The sequence below is a fragment of the Amborella trichopoda genome, chromosome 6 (assembly GCF_054954075.1).
Source record: "Amborella trichopoda isolate Santa Cruz 75 chromosome 6, AtrichopodaSantaCruz75HAP2 v2.0, whole genome shotgun sequence".
In the NCBI taxonomy this organism is placed as follows: domain Eukaryota; kingdom Viridiplantae; phylum Streptophyta; class Magnoliopsida; order Amborellales; family Amborellaceae; genus Amborella; species Amborella trichopoda.
Window position 1 is genome coordinate 49,131,556 of NC_142341.1, and position 12,715 is coordinate 49,144,270.

Sequence of the window (12,715 nt, forward strand, 5' to 3'; positions counted from 1 at the left end):
GTTGGTGAGTCGTTGTTTATATCTATACTTTTCCTTCACGAAGCCTGGAGAATCCCTCAGAGATTTTTATAAGCGGACGTCTATGTACTGGCAAATGGCTGCTCATGAACACACGCAACACACTGGAAAGGTGATTCTTCAATTGATGATCTCAATAGAGTAGTGTTGCTTGTCTGCCTAAACAATTACTATGCCAAGTTAGTTTATGGTTCAGTACTGAATTTTTAGTTGTGAATATGGTACTTCAAAGTATTTTCCTAACAACGCTAATTACAAAGTGTTGTAAAATGAAACAGGAGCTTCGGAAAGATGGATTTGATCTTGCCGAGGGCCGCTACAAAGAGCTACTACCTATTCTTGAAGAGGTGATCTTAGAGGCTTGCTAATGTTTTTATTGCCCTAACTAAGTTTTGCTGATCTTATTTTATAATGGGCCTATTGATATCTTGTATATCTTGCAGTTAGCCAAACTAGAGGCAGAGCAAAAGGCTGAGGAAGAAATCCAAGAGACCAGTTCGAGAAAACAAGGCAATAGAAAGACCAAGAATCGTGTATCAAACAGGTAGCTTTTTTGTCAGAGGCCATTCCTCATCCCTGCTGTCTACTTGTGGTTTTGATTTCATAGCATGGATCATTCCATCTGTGTTTCTTAAGGTCAATATGGCTTCGTACTGATAGATGATACGTTATGGCCTCTGTGAAGCCTGTGTTCTTTGGTCGAAATTTTTTCTGCTGGTGCTTCTCTCTCTCTCACACACACAAATGTAGCCATTAGCTGCTAGCCATCTTGTTTTGCATAAAGCTTAAATATGTACCAGTTAACTTGGAATTATATCATTTGCTTTCGTACTTCTGATTTATTCAATTTCAAGAATTATTTGGAGGCTGCTGCTGATAAGCAGTGAAAAAATGTATTCTTTTTCTAATTTCCATAATATTTGAAATTTTGAGTGAGCATTTTTATTCTTTTTTTTTGGGTAAATAACATTTTTATTCTTGGTAATGGTGTACTGTAGCTTGCATGCTCCTCTTTGACGCTTCCATCAATTCTGCCTCACTTGCCAGCATCGTTCTTGGCAAAAGATAGTGTGCGCCCACGGTAGTATACTGTCTATTTGCTCCCTCAGGTAAAACCCCATCTAGGATTAATGTTAGGACCCCAAGTTTTTGTTTGGGATGTAATCTCTTTGACTCATATATTAACCTAGGCTAAAAGTTTCTTAATTGTACCATCTATGTACTTGAAAAAAATAAAATAATGTCTCCAATTTTTAGAGGGTGAAATCTAAGTATTAGAAAACTCTATTTTAAATTTTCTTTTGAGAATAATCTTCTCCTGATTCCTAGATGGTTCCCAAAATTTTTAGGTTGAGATAATCTCCCAAATAGTTCTTTTGACCGAGGGAATACATAGTGCTACAGCGGGAGGCACGGTAGACGTCCTCTTTTTCTTATGGGACTTTTTAAGTGTTAAAAAGCTGGACTGGGACATATCTTCTTCTTGGCCTTGGTGGTCGCCTAATATAATTAGGGATTATATATTGGAAAATTGTCTCATGCAGGCTGGACCGCATGACTACATATGCGGTCCAAAAAGTGTAAAGCATCCATCTTAAAGATGGATTCAAGTAGGTGTTCCATCTAAAAACAATGGAAATTAACGGTCCAAATATTTTCTTACTAGAATTATGATTTCTAGTTTTTTAAATTTATTTATTTATTCATATTCATGATCTCCATGTTAGAGATTACATATCCTTAAAAATTAAGTCAAAAAATCCATCTCAAAAATAGATTTATTAATATGCCCGCATTTCTACATATGCGGGCTTGGATGTATAGAAACCGGGTCTTTGTATATTATAAAACTATTTACTTTTGGTACCAAGAAATTACAGTCATTTTTTACTATTGATTGTGAAATCTGGCAAACTGAAGTGTCACAATATTCAAAAAAATTTATTTTGGATTTTGTGCCCACTCGATCTCCAATTACCCAATTTCACATCTAATAATCAACCATGATTGTGTTTTTCTTGTACCAAAAAGTAAATATTCTTATTGTATGTATATTTGGATGTAATTAATGTTTCATTATGAGATAAAGTTTCCTAGTCCAAAAAGCTATTCTCTAGTTCGTGAAGAACCACTCGTAATTCTTTGTTCTTATTTTAGTGAAAATGCGATGAGTTCATTGTATCTTGTTATGACAATTTCTACCTGATTCTTTGTTCATATTTTGGTGAAAATACGATGAGTTCATTGTATCTAATTATGACGATTTCTTGATGATTCTTTGTTCTTATTTTAGTGAAAACGCGATGAGTTCATTGTATCTTATTATGACGATAAAGACTAAAGTTGTCAGGAAATTGGCATGATATTTATTAATTTTTGCCAGATCTAAAAAATGTCATGTTCTTTTTTTTTTCTTTTTTCTGCTCATCACTCTTCAAGTATGGAACCTTTGTATTTTGTTTTGAGTGACACATTGGTTCGAAACTCGACTATTTTGAAAAATATTTTGGAACCTGTGTTTTTTTAATTCAATTTCTTGTGAACTAAAAAATGAAATAGTATTCCTGATTCATTATTAAGCCAGAGTTAAGGGATATATACATATTCCAAAAATAGAGAGGGATCTTATTTCTATAGTGTATATAGAGTACATGACTTCTGAATGAAAAAACCTAGGGTACCTAATCCCTTTCTTTAAAGGAGGGAGAGAAGTGAGAGAGAGAGAGAGTCTGGAGAGAAGGGAGGAGAGAGACATGAGAGAGGAAATTGAGGGAAAGATGGAGGGAAATGTTTCCATATTTAGGAGGGAGAGTGAGAGATGATTACTTGAGATAATGAGATGGAGAGAAAATCAAGGAGAGATTATTGAAGATTTATCTTGTTTAAACATGTTACTTATTCAGAATTTTAAATAAGAAAGACATCTACCTTTATGGTAATATAATTAACTTATATATAAACATTGCAATATGTATTCTTTTTCTAATGGGAGAAAAAACCTTGGTTGTTTGTTTTTGGTTGAGATGAGGGTTTTGAAGGGGGGCCTAAAGGAGGGCTTGCATGAATGAGAGAGAGAGAGAGAGAGAGAGAGAGAGAGGGGGGGGGGGGGGGGGGGGGGGGCAGGGATCAACTTTGAGGATGTTGGAACTAGGTTTAGAGAGGCTCACTTTGAGGATGATAGTGTAGTGGTCTGGATTTTGGATGTATAAGAGAGGTGCAAATCGTGTTACTGTGTATTTAAAATACACATGATCATTCCCCATAAGAAAAAGAATCCAATTTGAAGCAATATTGTCATTTTTTTAATGTTAATTTGAATTTGGAAAATAAAATCATAAACTACAAATAGATCTAAAATCTAAATTAGGAGTGAAGAGCTATTTGCGTGGGTTCTAAAGATGTGTAAGTTGAAAGCCATATGGTTCGACAATGAGCCATATATGAATATTAGATTGATCTCTTTTCTGGAATACAACGGAAATATTTCAAGACAAGTGATTTATAAGATTTGGTCATGTTTAAAGTTTTGAGTGAGGTGTGAATAAGGTGTCCACCGTATATTGTACAAGTAAGATATATTTGAAAGATCTTGATAATAGATGGTTCAAATAACTTTTTACCGGTCGCTATTTTTAGGACTTGAAATTATTATTTTTTAATGTACATGCATTTTGAGCTGATTAAAAAGTTTGCCAACTTCATAATACTTTTTTCACTGAATTATTGAAGTGCATTGTACTTTCATAATATAAAGTTGCAACCTTATACAAACATTTTCCTTTAAAGTTTTTAGTTGTTTCTTTTTAAACTTCACATTACCATTTTTTTTAAAAAATTATACTCTATTGATGTAAGAATAGGATAAAATCCCAAAAAAAAAAAGATGTTGCAGATAATATGCCGATAAAATGCTTGCTAGCTTCCCATTAATGAAAGTTGTGAATAAGTATCTAAAATAGTAAGAACCTTTGACCGAATTGGCTGGCAAAAGAACATTCAAAAGTAGAGGGAAGACATCAATAATATGCTCAATCCATCTTTGAATCAACTAATTTACCACCAGAGTGGGTATTTTTTAAAAAGCTTATTTTAGATTATTTTTTGAAAATTTTGTTAAAAGGAAAATTTTCGTATAAAACCCTAATTTCTCATATTATTTCATGTTAGATTTTTCCGTTTTTCTTTTAAGCAGCATAAGGAAATCTCTAATGATTTCGCTATATTCCCGCATCTTTTATCTCCCTCTTTTATTGACTTTTGATTATAAAAATTAGTACCAACAATTGTTTTTATATCATTTCATCTCAAAGATTTTTTTAACCTTCATTTTCTCTTTTCACTTATTTAAAAAAGTTTTTGGGTTGAAATGGTATAAAAATATTTATTTGTGTTAATTTTTATAATCAAAAGTCAATAAAAGAGAGAGAGAAGAAATGATGGGGTATATTGAAATTTTTAGGGGTTTTTTTGTCTGGCTTGAAAGAAAAACTTAATGAATGTCTACCATGAACTAGTTCGTTTGAGCAAGTGAACTAGGAACATATTTTTCATTAGAAAGCCTTAAAGTTTAGAACCAAAATAAGTGGGGTTATTTATGTCTTTTGGCTCACCTGATCTAAGTTGCGGAAAATAACCAAGTGCCCTACTTGTTTTGGGATTCAACTCAAAGTATTATTTTCTAATAAAAAGTTGTGGGATTATATACGGCAGGAAAAAGTTTATATAAGGTTGCAATCTTAAAATGTAGACTTAACTATGCACCTCAAAATCCATTGAAAAATGTTTTAATGTTGAAAAACCCTATAATTGATCATCTCGACAATGTGAATATGAAAAAAATAAAAGATTTTGAGTCCAAAAAATAGTGCATCTTGCAACACATTATCCAGATCGTTTATTTTCAAGATTTTCAAATATTTATAGATCTACTTGATTTTACCCATTTTTTGAGTTTAAAATTTTATGATTTGATATGAAAATAGATTTTGAGATAATCCTGATAATTTTAACACTAAAATTACATGTTATGATAAAATTTGGAGGTGGGCTTTAATTAGATTGTTTAAGGTTGCAACCTTATAGAAACTATACCCTATACTATAAGACTAATCACTTCTTTTTTTTTCTTTTTTTTTTTAGGTAATTCAATGGAGAAGATAGGCCCCTACCCGATTTTTCGTATAGATTAGGTAGTTAAACGTTTTTTTGCAGGTGTCACTAGGTGGTATCAACAGGATTGAAAACCACACGTGGTAACGAGGTATGAGACAACTTTTGAGGGTATTTATTTTGAATTTTGTGCCGAATTAGTGAGGCATCCCCAATAGCTCGAGTATATATCCAATGGTCAATAATGATTATGATCTTGACGTTTAAGAGGTAATTGGTCCCCTCATATACATTTTTGAAAGTCTTGGGTTTGGAGCCCGGATAAAAGCCAAAATAATTGTAGTCATTTGGCTCTGGTGAGTTAAATTATGTTATTATACCAAAATACTCTCAGTTCATGGTTACAAACATGGAAAAAGGCTACTTGGGTACTTTTAGTTCGATTAAAGCATGATTTTTTCAAAAACTCTATGTTCTTTTAAATTCGTGAAAAACTTCGACTTTTTTAAAGATCATAAAAAAAATATCTTTTTTTATTTTTTTAATGGAATCAGTATGTGTATTTTTACCTTTTAAAAAAACTTTTGCTTATTTTAATAACATTTTTAAGCTTTTCTTGGGTTTCCCTTTCTCTTCAATGATTTGAATTTTTTGAGTTCAGGTTTTATTGAATGGAAGGGTGCTCACACCATAGCAATGTTATCAAATTCACTTAGTTCCTGTCGAAGAGGCCGAAGCTTTCGGATTTTGGGTATAATCTGAAGAGGAGAAGTCGGATGTTGTCGCATCGGTCAGATTCGTGTTGCTTCGGCCAAATTCCGGCCGTTTCGGGCTTGCTTCGGATATGATTAGGGTTTTCTTCGGCCAGTAAAGAAATAGCTATATAAAAATATATTTTTTTATTTTTTCATTATTTATATTATATATATATATATAATTTATTTATACTAAATTAAAAAAAAAAATCTTAAGCCTTCTCTCGAATCGGCCAAAGCACTGAATTGCTTCTTTTTTCTCACCAAACCAAATAAAACTCCGAAGTGAATCTGACAACATTGCACTTTAGAGCATTTTATAATTGTACTAAAAAAAATTTAGATACTTATATATTCTTGTTTTGTAATGCAATATTTTTTAAAAAAAGGTATTTTTTATCATTATGGGGGCCGTGACATCATTCATATGGGTGAGACATCACTCAAATAAAACATTAATTCCCACTAGTGTACTCCATGTGGGTGATATACATGGGTGAGACATCACTCACTTAAAACATTAAATCCTATTAGTGTACTTCATGTGGGTGATGTCGCACACCTTCTAATGACTAAAAATACCCTCATTATCAAAAAACCTCAATTAAAAAATGCTTCATGTACAAATAAAGGTACGTAAGTGTTCAAATTTTGCTAAATACAATTATAAAATCTGTGTAGTGTGAACACCTTAACATAACCATTTTAAGATTACCAGCCATCCTTATAATTAATTTTACCAATTAAAATTAAACTCATTTTTATGCTATACAAAAGGCGCCATTAAAATATTTTGCACCCTTTATTAATCAACATTTTACTCGATCGCATATAAATGATGGTTCAACATTTACAGTTTTACACAAATGGAACAACTTTCCTTCTTTTTCTTGTCACAATATCAACAAAAGACCCAAAAAAAACACAACTTATACATTCAAACTTTTGGGTGAGAAGCTCACCATGGTACTCCGATGGAAAGTTGAATGCTATTTTTGGGCAAACAGTGGAAAGCATCTCAACCAATATTCAATACAATAAAAGGAAATTGATCAAAATACCCACAAGAGTTGAGATATTTAATATTTCAATCATTACTAACTGCTTCAACTCAAGATCATGTGTTTTTTTTATGGATATTTTTAATTGAATTAGAAGATACACATAAAATAGTAAATACTTCATCTATTATGAATAATTTGATAAATTCCCCTGGAATCAATTCAACTTTGTGTGAGAGGTTCATCAACACTGCTCCTAGAAAAGCACCTCAAATCCCTCAGCCTCAACAACAAATAAACAACAATCCCACACACAAACCCCAAGGCAGCACTGGACCCAACCATTGAAACTGAGGTCACAACCAGCATCACAAATGACTCCTCCTTGGAACCCATGTCCCTGCAAGCCATGGCCAACTCAATACCAGCAAACAACAACAAAACTCCCAGTAGACCAACTGGAAATTCATTCAATATCATCACAAATGAGTTTCCAAGCACAACCCCAAGTACCAACTTAGCCAAACCCAATAGAGCTACACTAGCCCCACTCCTAGCCCCAAACTTGTACTGACCAGCCAAGCCCCCAGCTCCATGGCAGCAGGGCATGGCACCAAACCAGCACCCAACCAGGTTCATCAAACCCACACTCACCGACACCGACGTCGCCGAGAAATCCTTCCCGGGGAACAGATCGCTCGATAGCTTGCATACCGCGATCACCGAGTTCAGCACCGACAGCGGGATCTGCGGGATAGCGGCCTTCACGATCCCATCCCTCCATTCTTTCTTGGTTATGTGCACAATGCTGAGGCTGGATGGCCCAAATTTGAGGTGCTTTATGATACTGGGATCTCTTATAATTGCAATCACTATGCCCATCAAGAACACAATCATAGCACTTGGAATCCCACTCAATTTCCTCATGAACTCGGGCTGCCTCCTCATAACAGTATGAACCCCACTAGGACCACCACTGCTACTCTTATTCTTATTAAACCGAAACCAATGAATAGGAAATATTCTCCTATTCGTACTACAATTATCACTGATATTAGTAGAACTACCTGTTGCAGTGATCGTGGTGTTGTTATCATGAGAAGAATTATTAGGGTTAGGGTTAGGGTTTGTAATTGTGGTAGGCAGAGCACCACTTTCATCATCTAGGTCAGAATCTTCATCACCAGCTCCATTGACAATAACAATGAAGCAGAGAGAAACTAGGGCAAGAACCAGGCCATCGAGCCCTAGCCATGGCCGAGTGCCGGTGCTCTTCCCAGTTGAGAAATTCTGCTTATTTCTCACATATTTCACAGCAGTTAGGGCAAAAGCTAATCCTTGAGAGAGCTGAACTCCTCGAACAACTGGTAATGGAATCAGAGCATAGGCGAGCCTCATCAATCCAGTGATCCCAAGCAGAAATAGGGTGGACGCCGTGAAAATTCCAGCCGCCATGATTTCACCCACTGTGAAGCTTTTACCTGTGCTCACCGCTACAGAGGCTATGCTCTTCATAGGTTGTACGGGCATTGGGACTCCAAAGAAAACACCAGTGATTATGTTGTAGAGGCCGGTGAAAATTAGAGTTATGCTGAGGTCGAGGCCATTGACCAGGGTTACAGCTATGATGATGGGAATGAAGGTGCCAAGGTCACCCATGGCACCATTGATTTCCGGCAACGGTCGCCGGATAACCAGGTTTTCAGAAATTTTCTGGCGAATGCGCGCCGGAAAACCGGCTTGAGGAGCTGTTTCCGTGGGAAATGGGTGGTATTCGGGGCCGGTTTCGGTGGAGGGGTGGGTTTGAGCCATGGCTAAAGCGGTTTTGAAGAGTGGTTATTGGCCCGGGGGGAGGGGTTTTATAGCTCCGTCAAGAGCGAGGGCCCAAGTTAGAAGTTTAGGCCTTCTTTGAGTCCCAATCAATTTTCTGAATCTCATTTGGATCCCGATGAAATTTTGAAGTGGCTTTGGAGCTTTGACTTTGCTTCGAATATATTTTATTTTTAAGAAAAATGATGGATACTTTTTAAATGTACTTTATAGATATTTAATCTCTCAATCTTTTTTATATTACACTTTTAACCTAATTACTATTTTTTTTCGTTTTTACCTGGTCAAAAAGTTAATATCTTAAAAACTAAACTACCATTTCAATCCTCTCTTATTCGATAAAGCTCTCTTCGAATTGGAAAGTGCGGTCCGGCTCAGACTTCAAATTCTAGAAGTCTCACTACCAGCGTGGCACACTTTTGTGCTAGGCCGTATTTTTTTATTGTTTTTTTTACGGTTCGACAAGAAATGTGCCGGACCAGAAAAACATGACAAAAAATGTGCTCCTGTAGTAAATGTGTATGATCGCAAGAGCAAAAAATGTGGTCTTGTTCGGCACACGTTTTTGCCAAATCGATTTTTTTGTCATGTTATTATGATCCGGCACTTGTTTTGTTGTGCCCAGCGTTTTAAAAAAAGCCGAGTCGAACCGGATTCGCCCGGTTCGACTCGGAAATAGTGAAAAAGGAACCGGATCGCCCAAAAATCGGAAATCGTCCGGTTCTAGAGAGAACCGGACGATTCTGTACAGTGAATCGCCGATTCACTGTACGGAATCGGCGAGTCCGAACAGTGAATCGGCGATTCCGTACGGAATTTTTTTTTTTTTTTTTTTTTTTTTTTTTTTTGGTAATCCATGATAGATTTTTTTGTAATCCATGATCGAATTTTTTGGTTTTTTGTAACCCATAATAGAATTTTTTGTAATCCATGATCGAAATGTTTGTTTTCTTTTCTTGTAATCCATGATCGATTTTTTTGTTTTTTTTTTTTTTTTTGTAACCCATGATAGAATTTTTTGTAATCCATGATCGAATGTTTTGTAATATATGATCGAAATGTTTGTTTTTTTTTTGTAATCCATGATCGAAATGTTTGTTTGTTTTTTTTTAATCCATGATTGAATTTTTTGTTTTTTGCTTTTTTTGTAACCCATGATAGAGTTTTTTGTAATCCATGATTGAATTTTTGTAATCCATGATCGAACTATTTTTTTCTTTTTTTGTAATCCACGATTGAATTTTTTGTTTTTTTTTGTAATCCATGATCGAATTTTATGTAATCCATGATCGAATTTTATGTAATCCATGATCGAATTTTATGTAATCCATGATTGAATTTTTTGAAAATTTGTGATTTTTTTTGTTTAATCCATGATCGAATTTTTTTTTGTAATCCATGATAGAATTTTTTGAAAATTTGTGATTTTTTTTTTAATCCATGATCGATTTTTTTGAAAATTTGTTTTTTTTTTTTTTTAATCCATATTATTCAAAGAGAAAACGAGAGAGATGATGATTTTGAGGCCACCCTATCCCAGCCATATAATTCACATATCGAGTCCCAACAGCAACAGTGTAGGGATGAGCACGAAATACTGTAAATTAAATGCTGAATAGCGGTTTATGCAGGGAAAGAACATATCAATATTCGCATATTCATTCAAAAACATGAAAATTCTTAATGGAGTACCCTCATTTTTTATTGAATTCCTAAAAATCAATATTTATAATGAATTTTAATAATTTTTTCGGATTTTTTTGAAGCTTTATTCTGACCGATTCACCCGATTCCGATCCGGATCGTCGATTCACCGATCCAGATCGGTTTTTGAAAAGCCCGATCCGGGTCACCGATCCGGTTTTTAAACCATTGGTTGTGCCTATGCCAAACCGCATTTTTTTTGGCGGATTCTGTCGGTCTTGCAAATTTTGGGCCGAACTGAGTTCCTTTTTTGCTTCGAACGGTGTGCCACATGAGTTGACAAAAATATGAGGGTACGAGTACAAAAATGGGTAGTTTCGTCATAAAAATTACTGCTATTTTTACTTTATGCTCTACTGTCCCAATTTTTAAGAGCACAATTAATATTTTAATTTTAGCTTTTTTTTTTCTTTTCTTTTTTTATACAGCTTTTGGGTGACTGTTCTTCTCACCAATATGCATATTTAAAATATATAAAAGCAATAAAATTAAATTAAAATTACTAAAATATCACGTACAAATTTTAGCGTATTATGGTTATTATGGTTATTTTATGAATTTAATTTTGTTATTTTATATTGTAAAAGTGCATTATAGTGCAAAGTATAGACATCCAAAATTTTAGTTTGATTTGATATAAAGGTAAAAAATATAGAGTTGAAATACTAGATGTGGTCTTAAAAAATATGGCCAAAATCTAAACAAAAGTATGGCCAAAATATAAAGAAAAGTATATACTAGGAGACCTTCTATTTTTAGTACAAGAAGGTTATAATCATCCATAGCCATTAGATTTTAAAATTGAACAATTAAAAATAATATACTAAGTTCGAGAACAAAAATTATTGAGGATTGTGTATAATCAATGGCCATTTGATTTTAAATTTAATGGCTAGAAATAAGTTTGACCTCTTTGTGTCAAAAGTAAATAATCAAACAAATAGGACATATTGAGGACATTTTGAAAATTTTGTAGTGGATATATACATAAATTTCTCTAAAAGTTTTAAGTTTGAATTTGGAGTAGCATGTTTCACCTCTTATTTAGATCTAGACCATCTACGAGGTACACGAATGGAAATTATATTATATATGCTAAAAAAATATAACATTTTATTTAAAAATTTATCAAAATACCCATAATTTGTCAACTATTTAATATTTTACTCATTCGTAACTATTCCAATCCATGATCATACATATTTGTATAAGATTTTTGAAATTTAATCAAACAACATGATAAAAAATTAAATAAAGTTTATATAGTGCATTAACGCTATACTATGGAAGTACGGCACACCTCAAAACCCACTGGGACAAGGTTGTGAAATTGGTAAAAAATAAAGGTTGCTCTGAAGCTTAAAAAAGAAAAAAAAAAAAAAAAAAGATATCGATTGATCTTCTCAACCACAGAGATATATCAATATGGAAAAAAAATAATATAGAATGCGATCATTTACCTTTGGTACAATGTGGTCACAATTAATTTTAACTATTGGATGTGAATTTGGATGACTGCATTTATTTTATTGACTAAACTCAAGCTTCAAATAAAATTTTCTCGAATTTTGTAACACACCAAAGCTATCAAATGTCACATCGGATGATTGTAAATAATTGGGACCACCTTGTATCAAAAGTAAATGGTTATATAATCCCTATGGAAAAAAAGATTTTAACAGTTAAAAATAATGTATTTTGTAACATATTAGATATTAGGTTTTGCCGTTTGTATCAATTTTAGAGCTTTAAATTTAATAATTATGGGTGAAAATAGATTTTTGGGCTATCATAAGCATTTCTAACTCTAGAATTGCATCTTTCGACAATGTTTGAAGTCACACCTTATTCCAATTATTTATGGTTGACACCTTGTATAAACCACACCCTAAAATATTTAAACTCCCATATGTATTTTGAGAAGTTTTCTTTTTTATTCATAAATAATAAGTTTATGAACATATTTAGTATTGGCCCTTTAGACTGAAGAACTAGACATCTTTGGCACTGTTAGACATGCTTCATGTAACCTTGCTTTCTAGACCCTAAAAATTCATTACATTGGCGGCCCTATATAATACTATGGTGTTAAGTTTTTCGGATTTAAATATTTTAAATAGAAAAAGTTTTATAGTTCTTCCAAGGTTGGACATTTATTCCCATGGAGGCTTTACGTCCTTTTGTACAATTCTAGGGTAAAGCTCTCATTTTTCATATATCACCAGTGCCAGATATTACAAGTATTTCGGTAAATTTCTAAAGCTATAGTTTGATGGGCTTGTTTCTTGATTTTGTCAC

General features: G+C 33.6%; 2 protein-coding genes across 5 annotated transcripts in view; one reads left to right on the top strand and one right to left on the bottom strand.

Annotated features, from left to right (window-relative positions):
• LOC18441870 (Galactose oxidase/kelch repeat superfamily protein) overlaps positions 1-5,512 on the top strand; it is a 35,341-nt gene extending 29,829 nt beyond the window's left edge. Inside the window, exons 18-22 of one of the 4 annotated variants that reach the window (XR_002282224.2) lie at positions 44-130; positions 297-365; positions 462-562; positions 1,017-1,127; positions 5,158-5,512. Coding sequence is in view for 2 of the 4 variants with exons in the window: in XM_011627848.3 (XP_011626150.1) it covers positions 44-130; positions 297-365; positions 462-562; positions 1,017-1,035 (276 nt within the window). In the remaining 2 variants the exon portion in view is untranslated. Of the gene's footprint in view, positions 1-43; positions 131-296; positions 366-461; positions 563-1,016; positions 1,285-5,157 lie in introns of those variants that run through there. The other 3 variants (XR_016057080.1, XM_088868974.1, XM_011627848.3) reach the window with 3 other exon arrangements.
• A 1,537-nt stretch (positions 5,513-7,049) lies between these two features.
• On the bottom strand, positions 7,050-8,717 carry LOC18441869 (molybdate transporter 1). The gene has a single exon (XM_006852094.4). The coding sequence runs from the start codon at positions 8,693-8,695 to the stop codon at positions 7,106-7,108; it is 1,590 nt and encodes a 529-aa protein (XP_006852156.2). The 5' UTR covers positions 8,696-8,717; the 3' UTR covers positions 7,050-7,105.
• Between the last annotated feature and the right edge of the window lie 3,998 nt (positions 8,718-12,715).